We start from the raw sequence: 25,963 nt of genomic DNA, 5'->3' as shown, positions 1-25,963 counted from the left end.
TCCCCTCAAACTTTGCTTTTGTGACCAGGACATTGATATTTTGAAATTTACCTTTTTCTGATGAATATTCCAGATTGATTCCAAGATGAGTAACTTAGGGGCTCTTTTATTAAGGCACGATAAATTCCTTCATCCATCGCCCTAGTGACACATTGCCCTAAGTTCCCCATACCCACTCCCCCAAAGTGAGACAAGCTGTCTTCAGAAGAGAGCAGCAAGTCAGAGAGTGAGGGAGATGTTGTAGATCCAGTTTAAAATATCAGTGGGGCAAATGATGAGAGAAACCCATACTAGCCAAACCAAAAGCTGGTGTCTTTGACGGACCACAAATAAAGAAGATCCTTTGGTGCAAAGAATGTCCCATGAAGTTAACTAGGAAGGAGAAAGTGGCTTGGAACAGCTTTGTTGCGGTGGTTTGGGGCTTCCTGGGCAATCACAAGGCCAAAAACTATATGGAGTTGGTTGAGAAGCTGGTGAAGAATTACAGTAAAATGGGCTTTAGGATGTCTCTCAAAGTCCATGCCCTTGATGCTCATCTTGAGACATTCAAGGAGAACGTGGGAGCATACTCAGAGGAGTAAGGTAAGCACCGCTACCAAGGACAATATTATGGAGAACACGATAGGAGACAATATTATGGAGAACACGATAGGAGAACTCGCAGCAGGCATTTTTGATCATGGCTTTCATTGGACAGGAGCGTAGGAAGATCACCCCTAACCTGTTTCACTGCTAGACCACCAGGGCTTTAAAGGTAAGGTCTACAGGAGTCAGTGAGGCAGGAGGGAGGCAAGGTGATTTAGAGTCGGCCAGGATAGGATACAGGAAAGATCATTCCTGTCCCGGCTACCCGCTGTACCACTAGGGCTTCAACAGGCCTGTAGTGGGCATTGGGGTGCTGGATAGGAAGGGAAAGCAGGAAGGAGGAAAGGAGGGCCGGGTGCAAGTTGAATATAACTCCCCCCCCCCTCATTCCTATATAACTCCTGTGTTGAAGAAACTACACTAGTTACCTATGCAACAAAGGGTGCAGTTTAAGATTGTTTTGATTATACATCAGACATTGTATCCTGCTTCCCCAAAGATCTTACAAGAATTCTTCCAGAGCTATAAACTGAGAAGAGAGCTTAGAGACGTAAATGGGATGAAATTAAGTTTGGAGGGTAGAATGTCGACTATGCATGCTAGGATCGGAGCATCAATGATATCTGTGGCTGGCGTAGAACTATGGAATGCCTTGCCTGGTATCCAGCGGTTTTGTATGGGGGAGGATGAATTTTAAGAAAATGCTGAAAACTCAATTATTTGCCAATGCATTCTTATGCTAAGGTATATTTCAGTTGATAATCACCTTTTAGAATTTTTCTGACATCAGTGTATGATTTAAAGCTTGCTTGTATTTCTGAATTGATTGAATTTGTGCTCTATCCCTATTATAACAGGGACTATTAACGATGTTGTTTAGACATGTCTATGTTATATGTGATAATCGGAGGGAAACAAGATTTTTATGTATGGTGATATGGAAACTGTATATCACCATACACCATACATATTATGTATGCGGTATATAAATTTTTTAAATAAATAAAATATTTGGGTCAATCTTTTTTCCTCTTTTTTTTTTTTTTTTTTGGGGGGGGGGAAAGGTTACCTCAGTTTATATTTGGGTCAGTTTAAATTCGAATATATATGGTAACTGAAAATTTGTAGACATAAGGAAAAATCAAGGCCTTATTTTCTTCACTGGAAATTTAAACCAGATGAGATTATCCTTGCACTAGATGATTGGATGCTTTGTTGATGTTGTAAAGCTTTTGAATTATTAAGGGCCTCTTTTATCAAGCCAAATAGTGTGGGCTAGTGCAGTAAATGCACCGAAGCCCAAAGGGATATAAAGGACTCTGGCGCTTTCATCACACTTACATGCTATCACAGCTTGATAAAAGAGGCCCTAATAATTGAGGCCACCTAGCAACATTTAACTAATAGTAATATCTGCGTCTAACCTAAATTCAGTCAGTTAGCTTCATGGCATGGTAATTGACCACACCGTTGAAGATCATTGATAAACTGATTTAAAAAAATAAAATTAAAAGTTAGGTGCAGAATTCCACACGAGCACCTTCCGAAGCCTAACTTGAAAAGTAGGCATGGTTAAGGGTGAATAAAACCTGGCCTAATATACTGACATCTACCTCTAGGATGCCTAGTGATGCCTAAGCATGCCTAGGAGCTACTAGGAGAGATTCTATAAGTGGCACCTAATAGTTGATTGACAACCACACCAAGTGGAGGTCGCAATGTAGGTGCCACTAGGTGCTGTTTATAGAATCTGGCCTTAAATGTATATCTCACCTGCACAGACCAAATAAACTAATTGATAAAGAAATTTTTCTTCAGGCTCAGGCAGTTGAGAGCAATCAGACCACTGCTGAGCCAATCCAACTTCAGAACAATCACTCAGGCTGTCCTCCTCCCCTACCTAGACTACTGCAACTGCATTGCAGAATATGATTACAACTACCCCAAAACACGGCAGCAAGACTGATTTTCCAAAAGGGCAAATATGAAAGCGTCTCTCCACTCCTGAAGGAATTACACTGGCTCCCTGCGAAAAGAAGAATACAGTACAAGACAGCCTGTATGGTACACAAAGCCATCTATGGCAAGAACTCCACAGGACTTATCACAGTTAAACACTCCTTCCTCAATGCTAAAACACTCAAATGATACAAACTAGATTCCCCTTAGGAAGAAGCTGCACAATTCAATGTTCGAATACCAGGGACCCAGGATGTGGAATGGTCTTTCCCTTTATCTGTGACAACCATGCCGGTATAATACCTTCAGAAAGAATCTTAAGACCTACCTTTTCTCCTTGGACCTATAGTGAAATCCCAGGAGCCTACCCCCTGCTCTATAATCATGTCCTGTTCTTAAATCTTGTTGTAAACCGCAGTGAATCCTAGGGGAAAATTGCGGTATGGAAGAAAAATGTATGGCATGGTATTAGTATTTATATACCGCTTATCATTACAACATCAGTGCATTGTACAACAAATTAAAAGAAAAGGAACACCAATATTTATTGGATAGATAACAGAGAGAAAATTGTTTTTAATAGTCCAATTAGTTACGGTGTAGTCTGTTGACAAGGATCAAAAATGTATGATTAAAAAATCACAGAAGAATCTAAAAATCACTAAAATTAAGAAAAAAATGCCAATTCAAATAAGTAAGTTCTTTTTTTAAAGAGGCTCTAAATTTTAAGTATGCAGGCTCGCAATGTAATTCATTTGGCAGGGAATTCCATAAGTATGTGACTGATGCAAAAAACAAAACAAAACAATTTCAAGCGGACTTTAGTCTGACTAGAATAGGTAGTAATGTTAATCTATTTAAAATCAATGAATGCAGAGTGCGAGTTGGTTTATATGAAACAAGCAATTTTGCAAGATAATCAGGCTGCGCAATGGTTAAAGCTACAGCCTCAGCACCCTGGGGTTGTGGGTTCAAACCCACGCTGCTCCTTGTGACCCTGGGCAAGTCACTTAATCCCCCCATTGCCCCAGGTACATTAGGTAGATTGTGAGCCCGCCCGGACAGACAGGGGACATGCTTGAGTGCCTGAATAAACTCATGTAAACCGTTCTGAGCTCTCCTGGGAGAACAGTATAGAAAATTGAATAATAATAATAAATAAAAAATAATACTTTAAATGCCAAAGTTAGTGTTTCAGATCTGCCCCTACACTGTGTCTACTTTTTTCCTTTTCATACATATTCTTTCCTTTCACAAAAAATTAATGGAATAGGGGAATGTATCACCGTCGCTGCTCTGTAAGCATCAGGATGGGATTCACAGATTTTTACCTGGGATTTCCAGCCTTCATTCAGGTATTATAGAACAATAACTGATCTTAGCCTCATTTTGATTTTGAACTTGAGAGTCACAGGACATCAACAAAAGTCCAGATATGCCTACTTTTGTAGGTGATGGGTTAAAAGAAGACCAAAATATGATCAAGGGTGCCACTTTGGGCTTTCCTTACAAGATGAGGTCTGTGTATGCTCATTTTCCAATCAATGTAGTTATACAAGAGACTGGTTCACTTGTAGAAATCAGGAACTTTTGGGGTGAGAAGTATATCTGCAGAGTACAGATTAGACCAGGCGTCGTCTGTTCATTGCCTCAAGCCCAGAAGGATGAACTGATTCTTGAAGGCAATGACACTGAATTAGTATTAGCTGCCTTGATCCAGCAAGCCACTACTGTCAAGAATAAGGATATCAGAAAATTCTTGGATGGCATCTATGTCTCTGAGAAGGGGACAGTTCAGCAGGTTGAAGAATGAAGAGCAGGAGCTATATCCTGAAACTTGCAGACAAGGGACAAGATATTTGTACATATTGATGGGAAAAAAACACAGATGCTGCTTATACTTTAAAAGTCTTATATAAAACACTGCTCAGGTGTTAAATAAAATAAGTTTGACATAAAAAAAAGAAGACCAGCAGTCCAAGAGACCAAGGAAAAGATTCCTCAAAGGGATTAGGACTGACAACCATGAGCTTTGTTCAGTTGAGATTTTTCAATTTATAAATTGCCAATAAAGTCACTGAAAATCAGCTAATACACAGTTAAGAAATGTAAAAGCGTACATGCCAATAATGATTTATTTTTCAAATGAAGAGAATTAAAGAATAGAAATCTTACCAGCAGTGGCAACCAGCATGCACTGGCAATAATCATGATACCAACCAGCTGCACCATCATCTCCACCTCACTGTCCCGACGTCTTTGCACAGACTCACGGTCATGATATACCCTGCAGAGTGTTATCACGCTGATGGTGTTCAGGATGAAGGAAATTCCCACTGAACAGATGCCAAGCAAAGCAAAAATCATGCCAAAGGCAATGTTCTTTCTGTCATGCAGCAAAGTGAGGAAGCACCAAGATTTAGGATATTGTAAAGTGTATTTACCCAGGCCCAGGATGGGCAGCAGACCAATAATAAAGGCAAAACCCCATACCATGCCCACAGTGCACCAGGCACGATGTTTAGAAGCCCGGCTGGAACGTGAGAAGGGACGATTGATGCCAAAGAAACGTTCTGCAGCCATGGTGGCACCTAGGAAGAGAGGACATTGACCATAGAACACCATGGAAAGCCCCATAAAGTTGCATAGGTGGCAGCTGGGATCCACATCAGTCCAGTTGAATCGTGTGAAATGGGATGATACAACAATGGAGCCTGTGACTAACAAGCCCATGAAGTCCGTTACCACCAGGCCACATAGAAAAATAAGGAAGGAGGACCGTGATCGGCTCTGGGTTTTCTTGTAGGCACTGATCAGGACACAGAAAGCGAAGAGGTTAGAAGAGAGTCCAATGAGGGCAAAGATGGTGGAAAACCATGGTGAGGCGAGAGTCATCTTACTCATTTCACTCATATTAATACTTCGGAAGCAATTGCTCAGGTCTGATACTGAACTAGTATTGCAGGAAGCTGTGGAGCACAGCAAAGATTTATCCATTTCCCAGGGACACTTTTTTTTCCTCAGGGTGTAGTGATCTAGTTTTCAATAATTTCTGGAGAAGGAAACTCCAGAATGGTCCTAAGCTGATCACCTATTCGATATGGAACAGGATTCCATTGCTTTACTCAACAACTTTCAAAGTTTGTTAGGAGAAAGAAGCAGTCAATCACTTTCTTCCTTGAACCCTATGAAGAAAGAAACAAATGCTTGATTAGCTGTCATTTAAATAGTTGCGTTCATAGTTACTTCAGTCCTTTCTTACCTAGAATGCAATACAGTCCATACCGTTTTTCAGCTTCTTCAAACCCATTTTTAAATAAAGAGATTACGAGGTTCATTTTGCACAGGTCATCGAGAGAAGAATTGGAATGTCCAAGTCATGACGTTCACAATTCCACTGATACTTTACAAAGGCTTTTTCCAGTGTGTAGTCATTTGTAAATTACCGTACATAGATAAATGGTATCAAAATACCCACCCCTTTTTTTTTTTTTTTTTTTTTTTTACAAAACCTCACAAGAGGTTTTTAGCGCCAGCTGGTGGGCTGAATGCTCTACATTGCTCCGACGCTCATAGGAACTCTATGACTGTCAGAAGAGCACAGAGCATTAAGCGCGCCGGTCAGTGCTAAATACCTCTTGTGCGGTTTGGTAAAAGGGGTGGGGGCTGGGATAAATGTGTATTTGCCAGTACATACAGGGGAAGCAGCAATTTTGCAAAGGTATACATGGAAACAAAAAGCTTCCATTAAGAAAAATGGCCATTTAATCCTAACTTCTGTTTTCTGTCCAATAACCAATTCCTAATCCACAACTGAACATTGCTTCCTGTCCCATGATTCTTTAATTTTCTCAGAAGCCTTTCATGAGGAACTTTGTCAAAAGCTTTCTGATAATCTACATAAACTACATCAACCGGCTCACCTTTATCCATCTAATTATTCACACCTTCAAAGAAATCAAACAAATTGGTGAGACAAGACCTCCCTTGGCTGAACCCATGCTGACTCTGCCCAATTAAATCATGTTTGTCTATGTGTCCCACAAGTTTATTTTTTTATAATTGTTTCCATTATTATGCCCAGCACTGAAGTCAGGCTTACTGGTCTGTAATTCCCACATAAGGATATTTTTTTAATCATGGGTCGCTGCGGTAAAAGCTCCAATGCTCATAGGAATTCTATGAGTGTTGGAGCTTTTATCGTAATGGCCTGTGGAAAAAAACAACCCCTTACGCGGCTTGATAAAAGGGAGCCTAAATTTTTAAGGCATGCTAACAAATCAGATGCAGGCTAATGAATGCACTTCCTTGCTGTACCTACTTTTTCACTGAGATGTCCAAACATGGGCTCCATCTATACAGCATGAGTCAGCCTGAAGCATCACTTTTCCAAACAAGTGAAGTGGAGGCTTTTTTTTTTTATACTGCATTTGAATCTGATATCTTGAGAAGTGCGTCCAAAAATCAGATGGAGATAATGCCCATTTTCAAAACTACTAAATGTCTTATCTTTTTTTTTTTTTGAAAATCACCCGCCTAGATTTTTTGGCCCTTAGGACATCTAAATTTTTTAGCCATTTTCAAAATAATGAAGTCCAAGTTAAAAATGTCCAAAACCAAATCATTTAAATGTAGGCGGGGCCACTATTTATACTACTGTGACCACACAGACATGCCAGCAGAGCAGTGAGGCACCTTAGAGGGCACTTCTGTGAAATTCATATAAAAGGTGCCAGGTGTACATCTTACAATAATCCCCTCTAAAACCTACTATACTCACCAGTTTACCACTCCAATAGCCCTTATGGCTGCAGGTAGCACCTATATGGCAGTACAGAAGGATTTGGGGGGGCTCATACTTTCCACCATAAATGTAGTGAATAGAGTGGGATATGGGCCTGGGTCCCTCTCTCTATAGTTCACTACACCACCCACCAGGTTAATCCAGACACCTGCTTGTTGCTCTACTAGGATTTCCCAAACCAGGTGCTGCTGTTATAGAGACAGGTATATTTTATTTCATTCAGATATTTGGAGGGGGAGGGGGTCAGTGACCATTGGGGAAGGGGGAGGGGTCATGACTTAATCTCTCCAGTGGTCATCTGGTCAGTTTGGGTAACTTTTTGGCCCTTAGATGCTTTTAAAACAGGTTTAGCTCTGGACATCCAAATGGCATCCTGGACGCCTTGGTAAATGTTCGATTATCACTGCAAGATGTCCGAGAGCAAAGCATGCCCTAAACCTGTCCATAATATGCCTCCAATACGCCCCCTTGAACTCTGGATACACTGCAGACAAAAAGCCTAGAGAGACATCTAGGAAATCAGTTTTGAAAATTGTCATTTGGACATTTTGGCAATTAAAAATGTCCAAGTGCCAGTTTATGCAGTCTTGGACATCTTGCTTTTCAAAATTGAGCCCCATATTCTCTTGTTTCCTTTCTGTGAAACTTTTCTTGGTCCCTGCATATATGTACTTCTTACAATTGCACATCTGGAAATACAGATGTTGTTGATCAGGCCAGTCTATATAGGCTCTTTTCTTTTACTGCATAGCAGGCCTAGTTTCTCAGCTTCAGCAGCTGGGACACTATGGGGATAAATAGAAAAAATATGGTATTTTAACAAGAATAAGTATGGGGAGGGAACGAGGGACTGTGCTATTCTGTAGCACACTCACCTATTCTCTTAAAACAGCTGCAGCCTGCCAGTATGGAGTAAATGAAAATAGAAATTATTGCACAGCTATTATTACAGAGTCGTTGGTGATTTATTGTATCAGAGTAGATTGTCATTCCATGGAGTGTTGGAAGTTTGGTGTATTGTTTGTTAACACCAATCAGCAGCAGCCTGGCAGAGGGCAGCCATGTTTGTAGGATGATGTCAAGACTCCAGGAATCATAGCAATGTCAGCTGCCCCACATCAAAGCACAACTCTCCCTTGAAGTCTGGTAAACATTGTAAGGAGTGTAAGCCATGTTTGTTAAGAGATATATGGGATAGCAGGAGAGAAGCTGACTATCCATGTGCCTGAGAGCAGCTGTTGATATAAATCTGTGAAGATGTGATACCCATATTTTAACAAAACAGACTTTCACCAACAGTGAATCTCTTTTCATCAAAGTATTCCAGAAAAGACTCACTGGGAGTCCCCATGCAATCCATTACCGCTCTCACATCATAAGAACATAAGAAACGCCTTCGCCAGATCAGACCTAGGTCCATCTAGTCCGGCGATCCGCACACGCGGAGGCCCAGTTAGGTGCTCCTTATTGGAGACCCGGATTTCCCGTATCCCCCGATGTGATTTGCAAGAAGGTATGAATCCAACTTGCGCTTAAAACCCAGAACAGTAGTCTCTGCCACAACCTCCTCTGGGAGAGCATTCCAAGCACCCACCACTCGTTGTGTGAAACAGAACTTCCCGACATTTGTCCTGAACCTGCTGCCGCTCAGTTTCAGGCTATGACCTCTTGTCCGTGTCACATCTGAAAATGTCAGTAATGCTGTTTCCTGGTCAATTTTATCAAATCCTTTTAATATTTTAAAAGTCTCTAACAAATCTCCTCGCAGTCTTCTCTTTTCGAGGGTGAACAGTCCCAGTTTTCTGAGGCGTTCTTTGTAGCTCAAATTCTCCATACCTCTGACAAGTTTCGTGGCTCGCCTCTGCACATTCTCCAGCAGAGTTATATCCTTCTTAAGGTATGGAGACTAGTGTGGGACACAGTATTCTAAGTGTGGTCTGACCATTGCTCTGTAAAGTGGCATTATGACGTCTTCCGATCTACTCGTGATCCCCTTCTTAATCATGCCCAACATCCTGTTTGCTTTCCTCGCCGCCGCCGTGCATTGAGCCGATGGTTTTAGGGTTCTGTCTATCAGTACCCCCAAATCCCTTTCTTGTTCGCATTTGGCTAATGTCACATCAAGCTACAAAGGGCGTTCAATAATTTATTTACCTCAGTAGGAAAGAAAAAAGTTTAAAATATGTTTGTTTTATTTTTTAATATAGTCCCCTGATAGCTCTATACACTTCATCTACTTTTCCTGCAATCATTTTAACCCCTTTGAAAAAAAATTATGTTTGGCCGTCAAACCAAGACTTCACAGCTTCCTTGACATCTTCATCACTTGAAAACCACTGTCCATGGAGAGATTTCTTCAAAACTCGGAACAGGAACTAATCCAAGGGAGCCAGGTCAGGACTGTAGGGTGGATGGTTAGGCTGCTGAAACTCACATTCTCGGTTGGCAGCTTGTGATTGTCGTGACATGTGCACTGCCGCATTGTCGTGAAGAAGCAACATGCCTGCTGTGAGTTTCCTCATCTTTTCTCCTTGATTGACTCCCACAAAGCGATCATTGTGTTGGCTTAACTCTCCCCGGTTATGGTTGTCTTGTGTGGCATGAACTCAAGAAGCAAAAGTCCTTCATCATCCTAGAAGACAGTTGCCATGACTTTGCCTGCATAGTTTTCTGTCTTCAACTTTTTTGGGGTGGGGGATGATTTGTGCTTCCACTGCATTGGCTCCATTTTGAGCTCAGGATCTCTGTAATAGACCCAAATCTCATCTCCAGTCACCAAACAATTAAATAAATTCACTTGGTCTTCATGGAGCATCTCCAAGGTCTTTTGACAGCATCGGAGTTTCATGGTCTTCTGATATGACATCAGCATTCTTGGAACCCAACTTGCACTACTAACCTTGGACATGCCCAGCTTTTCAAGAATTATTTTCCAAACTCTACCTGCCAAGATGCCCATTTCTTCAGCTATTCAGGAAACCTTAATTCATCTGTCTGACAAAATTAAATCCTCAACTTTCTTGCACATTGCTGTGGAAGTTGCTTCCATAGGCCGTCCAGTGTGAGGGTCATCTTCAATGAACTCTCTACCCCACTTAAACTGCTTGCTCCAAAATTTTACTTTGTAGAATGATGGGGCAGACTCGCCATAAACTGTAGTCATGTGATCTTGGATCTCCTTTTGGCTTTTTCCCTTCTTTTGTGAGAGATTTTATCACTGAATGGTGCTCTAAACCTAGCAGTTTCTTACTTGATTTGCATGTCTCTTGGAATGTTAGACTTGCACTGAACTGTGAGCCACAAATGTGCATGAGTAACCTTGTGATATGGCACAACATGCACAGACTTGTTTCAACACACTTGCTACTTTCGTTCATATTCAGGTAGATAAATTATTGAACCCCCCTCGTAGCCATATTCATTCAAAAGCTGTACAGAAACATTATTAACTGAAAGCAAACATAATCGAGGTAACATGTAAAGCTTACATGCCCAAAAGGATTTTTATAAAAGTATGTGACAAATATATGTAAAAGCAGAGGCATGGAAAGTTATGTGTCACCTTTTATGCAGTCTGCAAGTAGGCATCTTCAGTGGTATTGTTAGGGTAGAGCAGAGGTGAAGTTGTAGCTTAAGCATGTATTTTATTAAATACACTGGTAACCTCATAGAATACATTCTGGTGGGCCATGCTGGTTGTAGTGTATATCTCTATGATCCCTCTTAAATGGAGGGGAGTAACAATGGTCCTTCAGGGCCATAAACCAGTCAGGATTTCAAGATGTCCACAATGCATATGCATGAGATCTATTTGTGTACAATGGAAGCAGTACATGCAAAGCAATCTCATGCATATGCACTTTGGACATCTTGAAAACACAACTGGTTTGTGGTCCTTAAGGATGTTGGAGCCCACCCCTGCTTTAGGAAGTGGAGAGTGCACCTGGATAGAACACATCACTTCCTGTTGCTGTTATGAGTTATAATAAAGCAAGAGTTGAATCTGTTTATCTGGCCTGGGAGAGTCTGAATATATTACATGATGTCGGAAGTAAAGGCCTTGGAAAGTCATACATCAATTTCTCTTCTGCTACTACCTAGTTCAATTTCAAGTGTTTCAAAAGCCAGTGGCATAATTATGAAATTGTACTGACCTGGGGGAACAACTGTGAAAGCATACGAGCTGCATGAGACCCTGACCTTTGAAAGCCAAGTAGCTTTTTGAAAATTACTGCACTAGAAAAACAAATGTGTGGGTGGGTGGGTCCTCTGGTGTATTATTATTCTGCACTGTTGTGAAAGTTACACAATTTTATTTGACCACAGTCATGGGGTCATAGCTACATAAAGATTGATAATCCCTACAATAACAGGTAGTTATGCAAAAAGACCAAAAAGATACCCCTTTTTTTTTTTATAAAGGCAAGGTAGGTATCCATGTCCTTTTATATAAAAAAAAACCTCCCAAGACCAGTCCTAATAGCATTTGAACATCCAAATACAAAAACACAACAGCTCTGTAAAAGGTGTAAATGCATGCTCATCCTCCTTGAACTGAAATTGAGCAATTCTCACTTTTTGCCTTGGCCTAGTTGGTGTTGGGTGAGAGCATAAGGCTTCTTGGGCAGTGTCCAACTAGATTGATTCGACTGCATCTTAGCATATATATACTGTATACGTCAAAGACCCCTTACGCTCTCACTTGATGCCAACTAAGGTAGATTTGTTGAGTAATTGTGAGGACTGACCACTGTTGGAAGCAGGATGTTGACCTTAATGGACTTTGTCTGACTCAGCATGGCTTATCATATGTTCTTATATCTTGAAAACATTAAATAAATATTGCAGGCAGCTCTTTGCTAAATGTAACATTAAAATACAGTAAAACCTTGGATTGCAAGTAACTTGGTTTGCAAGTGTTTTGCAAGATAAGCAAAACATTTTATTAAATTTTAACTTGATATACAAGCAATGTCTTGCAATGCAAGTACAAACAGTATACACACATCACAACTGAGCTGATGGCTCTTCTCTCTCTGACGCTGCAAGAGTATAGTGACTGTTCTAAACAAGAAAAGTCTTGCAATACGAGTACATACAGCATACATGCGTCACATCATCACAATTGAGCCAATGGTTCTTCTCTCTCCACTGCAGGAGTGTAGTGACTGTTCTAAATGAGGGAGATCTTGCAATACAAGTAAGTATAGTATTTTGTATTAAACATTTTGGGTTGTGGAACGAATCGTCTGAGTTTTCATTATTTCCTATATTGGACGCAGTACTCCAGATGCGGGCGCACCATCGCCCGATACAATGGGAGGATAACTTCTTTCATTCTGGTTGTAATACCTAGCATTCTATTCGCTTTCTTAGCGGCTGCTGTGCACTGTGCCAATGGCTTCATGGTCTTGTCCACTATTACCCCCAAGTCCCTTTCTTGGGTATTCTCACTCAGTAACAGCCCTCCCATCGTGTAGCTGTACCTCGGGTTTCTGTTCCCTACGTGCAAGACTTTACATTTCTCTACATTAAACTTCATCTGCCATCTCGACGCCCACTTCCCTAGCTTGTTCAAGTCCCTTTGTAAATCCTCGCAGTCCTCTTTAGTCCTAGCCCCATTAAATAGTTTGGTGTCATCTGTGAATTTTATTACTTCGCACTTCATCCCAGTTTCTAGATCATTTATAAATACGTTGAACAGCAGCGGTCCAAGCACCGACCCCTGCGGAACTCCACTCGTGACCCTCCTCCAGTACGAGTAGTGGCCCTTTACTCCTACCCTCTGCTTCCTACCCGCCAACCAATTTCCGATCCACCTGTGTACGTCTCCTTCCACCCCATGGTCCCCACTAGGACAACCAGAAATTGTAATTTTTTTTGCCTATCCAAGGATCACTGATTGCAAATACAGGTCCTTTCTGGAAAGAACTTTTAAGTTTCAAGCTAGTAAACAGCAGACCTGGCTAGGCAATTACATCAAGAGAGCCAGGAAAGAAATTAAGACAGCACTGTTTGACAGATTTATCTCCTAATTAGATACTATTTTAAAACTAATTAACACCATACTGCTAACTTTGAGAAATATGTGTATTTTTACTATTAGTATTCTGTAATTCGCTGACTGTCCAGTGATATTTTCGCTATTTGTATTCTGTAATTCGCTGATTGTCCAGCTCTCTTGAGTGTAAACCACCTAGAAGTCATAAGATTGTGGCAGTATAGAAAAAATAAAGTTATTATTATTATTATTATTAATAAAGATGACAGAGAATGGAGGGCTAGGGAAAGAGTACAATGGGGAATGGGAGAGGTACTGGGTGAGAGAAGATGGACATTTAATAGGTGGCTGAAGTGAGAAAGAGGGTGGAAATTGAGTCAACAGAAGAGAGGAAAGCTAAAAAGGAGCAATCAATATGTCAGTCAGATGTAGTAAGGAAAAAGACAAGAAAGAGGAGAAAAGACAAATGGACAGCAGTCACTTGAAGAAGAATTAGCAGATGACAGACAATCAGCAGAAAAGAGAAATTAGAAACAACAAGTTGGAAAAATAGAATTTCTGGACAACAAAGGTAGAAAAAAAGCATTTGTATTTTGATTGTTTTAAATGGAATATGTTAGCTTTGGGAAACATGCATAGCTTATAATGTGTTCAGTAGAAAGGGAAAAGCATTTCTGTTTTTATTTATCCAATGTTGCAGACATGTTAAGTTTAACTTCTTGGGGTTATTAGTTCATTTTTTACCTAAATATTTTTATTTCTATTTTGTGAACCCTTGCTCTGTCTTTGGTGATAGTAATGGCAGGGGAGGCATGTCTAACACCAGTCCTGATCCTTGCTGTAGAGTTGGTGGGGTTCCCCAAGCACCCCCAGCTGAAGACCTCCTCCAAAGATGGCAAGACCTCCCTTCTACTAAGCTTTGCAGTCGGCGACATCATCCTTTAACCACCAACAACTAAATATGCCTTGGGTGCCAGCATCAGTGGCTTAGGGATGTTGCTGCTGCCTGCCAAGCTTGGTAAAAGGAGTTCTGGTCACCCCTCAGAGAAAGTCTTCAGCTGACAGAGGTTGGGGATCCTCACCAGCTAAAGTATTTATATTTTGAGGTGGGAGTAGGGTATGGCAGAGAAAAATTTGTGCCCACCCATAGTGGCTGTCTGGCTACACCACTGCCAGGCACTACCCAATATCCAAACTAGTGCACAGCTAACACAGCATATAAGGTTAAGAATGTCATCACTGACCAGCTAAGTGCTGGCTCTGCCCCTAACCTAGCCAGTTGGAGAATGGTCAGTTGGCAGATATTCAATGACACTACCCTGCACTACTGAATGTCATTGGCCAGGCAGCTCAGTGGGATTTAATTGTCTAGGAGTGTGGCATAGTGGTTAGAACTACAGCCTCAGCACACTGAGGTTGTGGGTTTAAATCCTATGCTGTTCCTTGTGACCCTGGGCAAGGCACTTAGGCCCTCTTCTATCAAACTGCGATAGCTGTTTTTAGCGCAGGGAGTCACACTGAATGGCCTGCGCTGCTCCCGACACTCATCGAGTTCCTATGAGCATCGGGAGCAGCGCGACTCCCCGTGCTAAAAACTGCTATCGTAGTTTGATAGAAGTGGGTGTTAATCTTCCATTGCCCCAGGTACATTAAATAGACGGTGAGCCCAGCGGGACAGATAGGGAAAATGCTTGGATACCTGACTCTAAACTGCTTAATACACCTTGTCCAAGTGGTATATCAAATCCCTTTCCCTTAGATTTTTGATAGGCTTTTGGTATATTGAATAAAGTTGAACTATGAACATTCCTCAGGTACTTAGTAGAAGAGCCCATGTGAGGGGAAAAATTATAAGTATATAAATACAATAAGCACTGCCATACTGGGACAGACTGAAGTCTCATCGAGCCCAGCTTCCTGTCTCCAGCAGCAGCCAATCCAGGTTGCAAAAGCCTGGCCAGATTCCCAAAGAGTAAATAGATTCCCTGCTGCTTAGAGTCCCAAAATAGATTCCATGGTGCTTATCCCGTCTGCCATGATCACGGATCTTCAGGCAACAGCCTAACTCATTTTGGCAGCTCTGTAGATTATTATAAAACTTAGTGGGGAAATAAGGAGGCTGGGGGTTGGAGTAAAATTGCAAACTTGTAAGCTCATTTACCCAAGACGGTAGAGAATCAAAGAGGAAGACAGCAGAAAATGGCATTGATAAAGGAGCGATATCATAAGGGCTCGAGTTTGTACTGCTAGCATCTGCGATAATATCTTTATTAGTGGGGTCAAGAACAACGTGGCAGATTGGATGGACTCATTAGTCATTTGTTTTGCTGACTTCTACTGTTAAGACTGCTAGGAATGTGGATGTCCCCACAGTTCTGTCTTTTCCTACAGAAACTTATGGGAAAAGAGATGTTTGGGTTTTTTTCTTCAGACAGGAACTATGGAATAACACTGAGCTTCAAGAAGTTCAGAGGTGCTTAAAAGCATGCTAGAGGGCATTACACTAAAGCCCCACGCAAATTGTTTTATAAAAATAGAGTGGCATGTTGCTGGTGAAAACTCCTTGGGAAGCAATTGCTTGGAACAAGAGCCTCTTCCTATGTACGGTGCTTTTTTTATTTTTATTTTTTCAGCTTACACCTTTTTGATAGCAGGTCCCAGGGTGAGTTTCATTCAAGTACAATAGGTATTTCCATGTCCCCATAAGAGTTTACTATCTAAGCCTGTACCTGAGTCACTGGAGTGTGGCAGAGTCCAGTCTGGGTTTTCCTGGACCCTGTGCACATTCACCCAAACAGCAATACTTGTAGAGTTACCATATGGCTTCAGAAAAAGGAGGACGGATTGAGAGTAAAACCCGGATGTCTTGATCCATCCTCCTTTTTCTGGAGCCATATGGTAACCCTGGTGACCCATCAAAACTGCGCGGGACATTGCTACGCCCCCAAAAATCTGTTCCTGTTAACGCTCAGAGGGGGTGGGGGTGGGGGCTCACAACTGTTCGCGCTCACTTTAATGGGGGGGGGTATGAGTGAACCCCCTCACTACACTGAAAACTGTCGATTACCCGAAAACCCTATCCTTCTCTAATGGATCTCAGCACTGAGCTACATAGATCCATTAGGGAAGGGATACAACCCTGGGACAGGTAGTTGTCCCTGATTTGTCTGACACCCTCTGCTGCCAAGTGACATAACTGCAGTCTTAGTGAGGCCGGCAAACGCCTGAATTTCTCACAGGAGGGTTAAGTGACATGCCCAAGGAGGCAAGGAGTGTCAATGGGATCTGAACCATGGCTTCCCTTGTTCTCTGTGCTATCTAACCCACACCCTTAAGGAGAGTTTGACAGCGTGCCCTAAAGGATCTTTGGCAGCTAGAATTTTCTTATACATTTTAGTACTGGTTAGAAAACTAATTCATTTTGATATACTTTTTGATTGCTGGCCTAATACAATAAAACTGCTTCTTTGTTCCTTTTTCATGGGTATGGTTTGCATTTCCTTTAACAACTGGAAGCTCTTGCAGTGCATTTGGCACTGGTGAAAGTCTAGATTAATAGCTTTATCCTGGATTAAAGGAAAAAGATGGACTGTTTATAACTGCACCTCATTAACTGTACTGGCAAAGCTGGAAAAGCCTCCCCTCAAACTTTCTTCATTTGTGCAGAATGATTTAATGTGAAAATATCCTGACTTTGTCATACTGACTTTAGGAGTTGATCCAATGACTTCTTAAAAAAAAAAAAAAAAAAAAAGAATGACATATTCAATATTTTTAAAAAGTACATAGGCATTAGCAACCAGAAAATGTATAAAATCAAAGACTTTGTGGTTCTCTGATTCTGCTCTGAAAGCCACCAAATAGCCCGGCATTTCCTTAATGTGTACGAGGGGGTGCTGGAAAGTTCTCAGCCCAACCAAGTAGAGAATGGCGTGGAAATGGTTCAGTCAATGATCTGAAATAATGTTAAAAAGATAGAATTTTGTTTCTGCACATTAGTACTTAACGAAATAAGGTAACACTCTTTTCAGCTACAGTGGCAAAATAACGCTCAATATTTAGGAAGTTGGTTGGTTGGGCTGAGAACTTTTCAGCACCCCCTCGTATATAAGATTCCATAAATGGCACTAAGCTAGTATTCAATAACAGCAGAGTTGTGTGCAGGGCAGGATTAACCAATAGGCCAAGTAGGCACGTGCCTAGGGCCCAAAATGGTCAGGGGGGCCCGATGAAGGAGGGCATCAACATTGTTTTTTCCAAACGGCGATGGGCCCCTCCAGCATCGATCGGCAATGCGGGTCCCACCCCGATTGGCAACGCGGCCCCCCCCCCATTGACGGAAAGTAAGACAAGCAAGCAACGCGGGTAAGAAAGGCAATGGGAACTGTAATTGTGCAAGCGGTGCTGCTTGCCCAAAGCTTCCCTCTGACGCAGCTTCCTGTTTCCGCCTGGGCGCATGGTGGGGTGGGGCAGGGCAGGGGGCCCAGTGTACTTGAGTGCCTAAGGACCCTCGACGAATTAATCCTGCCCTGGTTGTGTGCAAATCTGTTATAGAATAGTAGCATAAATGTGGAGTTGCATGCCAAACTTTAGGTATGACCTCTTATGCCATTTTAATCCTCCCATCCCTCCCTCCCTTCATGATATGTGGGTCCGTATCTGTCATTGCCAGTGTTGTACCTTAAGACCAAGACTTTTAAAAGCATGGAGTGGCTGGATTTATTACATGATCCTTACTAGCTTTGATGGCTGTGGTAATTATTACAAAATAGGACAAGGAAGGGAGTCGGGTTATTGGTTTTGGTCTCTTATGGAAGACGGGGGGTTGGAAGGACCTGAGGCGGCCCGATTTTGATTTCAGAATTATTCCAGGATCTCTTCCACGATCTCACTATAGCTGTGAAACTCCAAAATACACCAATCAGTCACATGGGTTTACACAGTAATCCACAATCCTCAACTTCAAATTTCAAGGAAAATGTTTGGAAGACATCTAAACTAATGTGAACCAGACGTGTCATGCAAAGTTAAAATTTCCGATTTGGCATTTGATTGCACAATTCAGTGGCAGCTGTATAATGGCAAAAGCATTGAAGAGCGTTTGATCTATATCTATTTCAAGCAATGAAAAAAGAGTAGGTTAATAGCTCAATGATAGCATTATTGGGGGGGGGGGGGACATGGGCTTGATTCCTGGCTCAGGTTTACTCCCTGGATCATCTGATGTCATTTTAAAATACGAGTATACAGTAATAGTATCAGAGCAGAAGCAACTGAGAATTGCTCCTCAGAGCTAGATAGAGATAGAGATAAAGTAAGTTAAAGGTGGGCTGAGGGGTTCAAGCACAGGTTTGATCAGTGGAGGGTAATACAAAAAGAAATACATAAAATGTAAAGAATTTCCATTTATTTTGTGCCACAGCATTTATGAAAAATAATCCTTTATGCTTCAATATATTAAATTAATCCTCCCCCCTTTTACTAAACCGCAATAGTGTTTTTTAGTGCAGGGAGCAGCGCAGAGAATTCAGCACGGCTCCCTGTGCTAATAATCGCTATCGTGGTTTAATAAAAGGAGGGGGGAGGGGTCAATTAATTGGATCTTCACAGGCTTATGCAGTAAGCTCTAATCTCATCTCAATTTAAAGAAACTGCAACCAAATCGTCATTGATCCATTTAATGCACTTAAGGGCAAATTCTATAAGAAGCGCCCAAAAGTTAAGCGCCTATATAGGCACTGTTCAGCGCGATTCAAGTAAACTTGGGTGCTGTTTAATGAATCACGCTGAGCGGAACCTATTTTGGAGGCACCCAAGAAATAGGCCAGCTCTTGGCACAACTAAAAGTTAGGCGCCTAGCTGAGCGCTTGAGCACGCTTAAGAGCAGTGATTCTTTAAGAAAGCGCCTTACACATAGCTACGCCCACGCCTAACATGCGTAGAGCCTATTTTTTGGAAGGCCGCCTAAATTTTTAGAGGCACCTTGTTACAGAATCGCTCTTTCTTGATAGGCGCCCACGTTTCAATTAGTGCTGATTAAAAAGCTTAATTGGGCTCGTTAATCAATTTAGATAGGCGCCTATCTAGTTGGCCGCCTCCGAAATAGGTGCCTAACATGAGGCGCCAGTTACAGAATTTGGGCCTTGATGCTCCTGTTTTACATTTTGTTTCTTATATTTCCATTATCAACTTGCTTTAAAACTTGCATTTATCAACTTTATAACAAACTTGAGTACTTATCTTTCATTAAAGTATCCTTCATTCAAGTGCTACCAGAAATTCATAAAGCCATTAATACTGGACATTTATGAAAGCATATCTTTATGAAAACTAGGGGATAATCCAAGTTTAGTGTACATGAAGGCTCAGAGTGTAATAAAGGCCAGTTTTTATGACAACCAAAAGCCCAAAAGGTACAAAGGGAAAATGTGTGCCCAGAAATTTGTTTCTACTTAACGTATATTCTGTCTTTCCAGCCTATCATCCATACAACGAAAATGTGAACTATATCTTTAATACATCAATTATGGAGGATCTGCGCTAAATAACTTTTGAACTCTGTCCTTGTCTCTATGTAACTGTTAGAATGATATCTGAAATAACTCAATTTGTGCATATTGAATGGAGGTATAAGGCCTAGAAAGCCTCTGATTTATACTGCATCATCTATGGTGGCTAAGTAAAAATTACCAGATTCTGCTAGGAACCGAGTTTAGTGAATTCAGTCCATGGTAACCAGGAACCATCTCTTTTAGGGATCTCTATGATGCTGTATGTGCTTTGCAGAATTATATAAATAAATAATACAAATTGGTTTACTTCCTGAATTGAAATTCTTTAAGTATAGATATAGAAACATAGAAATAGACGGCAGATAAGGGCCACGGCCCATCTAGTCTGCCCACCCCAATGACCCTCCCCTACCTTTACTCTGTGAATAGAGCCCACGTGATGATCCCATTTGGCCTTAAAATCAGGCACGCTGCTGGCCTCAATCACCTGAAGTGGAAGGCTATTCCAGCGATCAATCACCCTTTCAGTAAAAAAGAATTTCCTGGTGTCACCGTGCAGCTTCCCGCCCCTGAGTTTCCACGGATGCCCACTTGTTGCCGTGGGATCCTTGAAAAAGAAGATATCTTCCTCCACCCCGATGCGGCCCATGAGATACTTGAACGTCTCGATCATATCTCCCCTCTCTCTGCGTTCCTCTAGATCAGTGGTCTCAAACGCACAGCCCGGGGGCCACATGCGGCCTGCCAAGTCCTATTTTGAGGCCCTCAGTATGTTTATCATAATCACAAAAGTAAAATAAAATAGTTTCTTGATCATATATCTCTTTAGCTATAAATTACAATATTATTATTTAGACTTAGCCAAAAGGAAAGATTTATAAACTATAAAGTTTTTTTTACCTCATGCAAAATTGTCATTTCTTTAATAAGACATTAACTATTTGTTCTACGGCCCTTCAAGTACCTACAAATCCAAAATGTGGCCATACAAAGGGTTTGAGTTTGAGACCACTGCTCTAGATCACTTTGAATTAATCTCCTTAAATCTGCTGAAGTGACCAGTTGCTGAACATCCACACTCCAGGAGGAGGACACAGCAAGTCCTTTGGAGGCCTGCTAGCTACCAATTTCTTATGTAAAAAGGAGATACAGTAGAAGGTGAATCCTCTTTTTCTATCGCACATAAATCTTGTAATTTATTTTCCTTCTTGGGTAAGCAATAACAAACTGAGAGAATGTCAGTGTAGAATAATCTTGCGAGCGTATATTTCTCAACATAGATTATATCACATGGGCTGCATAGATACCCCAAATTGTTTGACATGTCATGGGGAATCTAATTCCTTTTTCCATGCTTTCTGAGAATGTCCCCAAAATCAAATCTTATTGGAGGTCTATTATAAGATATTTACTCCAGGGGGGTAGAGTGCTGGGTGAGCCTGGATTATGAAAGCTTGTATACTGGGTATAATTTTTAGCCCGTCCTCCCAAAGGAGCCCAGAACGGGTTACAAAGTACATCCATAATAATCCAGACAGAGCAGAGATAACAGTTTACATAAAGTACAATATAGACATGACAATAAAACATATGTACTAAGTAGCATCTGGTGAAATTAAGTGACATAGGTGCGTTGATTGGGTGGCATTTCAGGGTGAATGACTTTAAGGCGCTGGGTTAGTAAAGACGAAGGTTTTCACGGCCTTCCTGAAGTTCCAGAGTCCATCTAATGATCTGATAGATGAAAGGATTGTGTGCCAAAGTTTGGGTATGAAATGTGAGTAGAAGCGTTTGCGGGCGGTTTCAGTTTTGAGGGAGCGGCCAGAAGGTATGGTCAGTCGTTTTTCTCCTTGGGACCTCAGTGGTCGTTTTGGGAAGTAGATTTGTAGTTTAGTTTTCATGTAGTACGGAATCGTTTCATGGAAGGTTTTGATAAAATGTGTTCTTCAATATTGGACACAGTCTACTGCCCCCAACATTTATGCTTCTGGTTGCTGCAGAGACAGACTACTGAGTGCTGCCATCTTTTGATTGTATGTTGCCTTTACCTGGTTGGTGATGCAGCCTTTACACACCACCTGGTTCTATTAACCCCTGATGCAGCCCTTAGCATGGTTGAAACACGACCTGTGTCAGGTTTCTATATATGTTTGTTTTTTTTATGTCTGTCGTACAATAAACCAGTTACTACATTTGGAGTGAACTGCTGTTTTGACCATTTGGGATTTTGCATACCACCTGCCCTGTTGTTTTCTAGAGTAAATTACCAATTCATATTACCTGTCCTACTGGGTGGCAAGTCAAATGCACACAAGACAAAAGCACGCGGACAATTGCCCGAAGACAACTGAACGCAAGACAATTGCGCAAAATGACACTTGCGCGCATGACACCATCATGTTTCCTCTCAGCTGCCTCCTCTCCAAGCTAAAGAGCCTCTGATCTCTTTGGCCTTTCCTCATAGGCGAGCTGTTCCAACCCCTTTATCATGTTAAGATACTCTTCTCTGAGCCTTCTCGAATTCCTCTACATCTTTTTTTTAAATGCAGCACACAGAATTATACAAAATAATCAAGGTACAGTCACACAATGGAGGGACAGAGGTAATATGATTGATTTTCTCTATTTCTATTTGCTTTTTTTGGGGGGGGGGCTTACCTCTTGACAATGCAAAGAAATATGACCATGTTTCCCCTCTTCTGCATAAGGCATATTGGTTACCTATCGAGCACCAAATTAGTTACAAACTTCTCCTTTTAACCTTCAAAACCCGATTATATAATCAACCAGACTTTATTGATAAACTACTTATTCCATATAGCCCATCCAGATCTCTCCGTTCTGCAGCTCACAATCTCCTTAATATTCCATCCTTAAAATATATTAACACTTTAAGATCCAATAATTTTGCAGTGACAGCATCTTTCCTTTGGAATTCCATTCCCAATTATATAAGGGAAGAAACTTCCGTAGGCCCTTTCAAGATTAAGTTGAAGACCTTCCTATTCATAGACGCTTTTGATACATAACTGCCCTAATTAGGCCCCCAAATTTTGGGCGCTTCTTATAGAATTTGCCCTTACGTGATTAATGGTTACAAGTGAAGGTGTGAAAGAGGTGGTCTAAGTTGGACTATTCTCGAAGCAGCTAATTTTTTTGTTTTTACTGACATATGTTTTTACGGACAAATCCCCTGTAACGATATGTTCTGTTTTTAATCCATTGTTTTTATGTCATTGTACGCTGATAATGAATTTTATTGTACACCGCTTTGAATTTTAGATTAAGTGGTATAACAAATTTTTAATAAATCTTGAAACAATGAGAAGAGAATTTCAACATGTGCACAATGATGTCTAGATCCCTTTTCTGGATGATGATTCCTATTGACAAACCTAATATCATTTAGTTGTGGCTTGGATTATTCTTCCAATGTGCATCACTTTGCTTTTGTCCACATTAACCACCCCCCACCCCCCCACCTTTTACTAAACCGCGATAGTACGGGGAGCCGCGCCGAATGCTTGGCGCTGCTCCCAACACTCATAGAGTTCCTATAGGCGTCAAGGAGCAGTGCAGAGCATTCAGTGCAGCTCGCTGTGCTAATAACCGCTATCGCAGTTTAGTATAAGGGGGGAGGGTAAATGTCATCTGCCGTTTGGATGCCCAGTCTCATAAGGTGCTCCTGCAATTTTCCACAATCCACTTGTGATTTAACAAATGCGAATAATTCTGCCAGCTGCTAATTTGGTCACCTCAATTGTTCCCATTTCGAAACATTTTCCACATAAGTGAAGATCTGTTTTTCTTCTCTTTTTTAAAATTTGTGTTGTCTTAAAACTGTTTATAGTTACAAAGCTCACTACATGTGGCAGCTAGAATGAGAAGAGATCCAAACTGTAATCTTAGACATATGTGCCAAAGAATGCGCACATAGCCACGTTAATATAGAACAGAAATCTGGTCACTTCATAGCAGCAGAGCTAGTGTTTTACTGCTACACAAGAGATCTCTTTTCCTTTCCTCCCCACCACATCCCCAACATGTTTGTTTATTAAAACTTCGCTCCCATGGCGAGGGCTGGACTGAAGCTTCCGCTTCAGTTCAGGTCGCCTCACCCTTACACCCCCTACCCCTTGTGTCCTATCCCTAATTGGCCCCTCTAGGCCTTGTATCCCTCTGTCTCTGATTTCCCCTCCCCCTCCCCAACCCCCTTTCTTTTTCACCCATGGGCAACGGCCTCGGCCCTTTTGTCTTCGCTGCCCCCCTATTCAGGTGGGCGCTTGTTCTTTCCTCCCTACCGCATCCCCATGTTTGTTAATTAAAATTTGATATTCCGTCAAATCTAGCAATGGTTCTTGGTGGTTTACATAAAAATATATAGAAAAGATTGATACCAGACATACATTACAAAATACATACAAATCATCCAGTCAGTAAGATAATATCATATTGTAGTCTAATTGCCTGAGAACCTCTCAACTAGTGAATATGGTATTTGGAAAAGAGTCAGTCCCAAAGGCTTGTTGAAAGAAATGCGTTTTTAATAACTTTTTACAAGTTTTATGATTTACCTCAGTACGAATCAACTTTTGATCCCTATCACTTTGTTTGCCTTCCTTCCCCCCTCAACCTTTTTTGTCTTTTGCTGGCTTCTGAAACTTCACATTGCAGGTTTTTGATAATGGAATAAAAGAATGAAAAAATGAAATAAAATTTTTTTTAAAAAAACCACTGGGTGCAGTTCCGTTACATCCAGCAGCAGAGCCTGGAAAATAATTAAAAAAATAAACTATTAAAGTGAGAATGTATCCCAGCAAGTTTGAGGTTTCTCCAGTACATTTTCCAAGTCTGAAAGCTTGTCCTATGGCAGTTTTCTATTAGTAGGTATTGGCAAGCTGTAGCCCTTGTGCAATTCGTACTTCTATGGATGATTTTCCAGAATTTTGCACAATATAGCCTTCAGGGAGACGTGAAGCTCAAACTTAATTTCTTCTTTTTTAATTTATTTGAAAGACAGATCGTTTTTATTTATTTATTAATTTTTGTTCTCATATAAAGTCATCCAAAGAGCCCCTTTACCCTCTTCATCCAAGAAAACCCCTATTCAAGGAGCTGGATTCTTGTTTCTATCGACTGAAGAAGGTGGAGGCTGCTGTATTTTTCATTTCCCTATGCCAGGGTTTAGCGTGCACGGCAATTCTGCACATGCTAAAAACGCTATCGCAGCTTAGTAAAAGGAGCCCACAGTCTTTTTTTTCAGACTAGTTGCCTTTTGGCATAGGGCAGGGGTAGGCAATTCCAGTCCTAGAGAGCCGGAGCCAGGTCAAACTTTTAGGATATCCACAATAAATATGCATGAGATAGATTTGCATCTCAAGGAGTCAGTGCATGCAAATCCATCTCATACATATTCGTTGTGGATATCCTGAAAACCTGACCTGGCTCCGGCTCTCTAGGACTGGAATTGCCTACCCCTGCCCTATGCCAAAAGGCAACTAGTCTGAAAAAAAAGACTGTGGGCTCCTTTTACTAAGCTGCGATAGCGTTTTTAGCATGTGCAGAATTGCCGTGCACGCTAAACCCACGCTATGTGGCTAGAACTAACGCCAGCTCAATGCTGGTGTTAGTGTCTAGTGTGTGCGGCAATTCTGCGCACGCTAAGCGTGTGCTAAAAACATTATCGCAGCTTAGTAAAAGGAGCCCTGTATCTTGCAAAAACACAACTTGCAAAGTAATCCGTCCTCTAAGAACCTAAAAACTTTTTTTTTTTAACCCATAGCTACTTATCACTGGTTCAGTCCACAAGATGTGTGTAGTTGTACGAGGGGGTTCTGAAAAGTTTTCAGCCCAATCAAGAAGAGAATGACGTAAATATGGCTCAATCAATGAGCTGAAACATTGTCAAAGCATAGAATTTCATTTCTGCAAATTAGCACTTAAGGAAATAAGATAACACTCTTTTCTGCTACAGTGGCAAAATAGCGCTCAGAATTTAGGAAGTTCGTTCAGTGTATCGCAAAGTGTGACGCGGCAAGATTTCGGGTGTGCTTCGAGACACCGGCAAGGAGGAGAGACGCTGGTGCCAGCTGACTGCCTACA

The 25,963-nt window shown here is 41.3% G+C and overlaps 1 protein-coding gene across 1 annotated transcript in view; it reads right to left on the bottom strand.

Moving 5' to 3' along the window:
• The window catches only part of TBXA2R (thromboxane A2 receptor), a 57,957-nt gene that overhangs the window by 10,482 nt on the left and 21,512 nt on the right, over positions 1–25,963 (bottom strand). Inside the window, exon 2 of the mRNA XM_033953873.1 lies at positions 4,720–5,729. Within this exon, the coding sequence (XP_033809764.1) occupies positions 4,720–5,541 (822 nt within the window). The 5' untranslated portion in view covers positions 5,542–5,729. The remainder of the gene's footprint in view (positions 1–4,719; positions 5,730–25,963) is intronic.

Source organism: Geotrypetes seraphini, chromosome 8, assembly GCF_902459505.1.
Source record: "Geotrypetes seraphini chromosome 8, aGeoSer1.1, whole genome shotgun sequence".
NCBI classification, from domain to species: Eukaryota; Metazoa; Chordata; class Amphibia; order Gymnophiona; family Dermophiidae; genus Geotrypetes; species Geotrypetes seraphini.
This window is presented reverse-complemented; position numbering and strand designations above follow the sequence as displayed.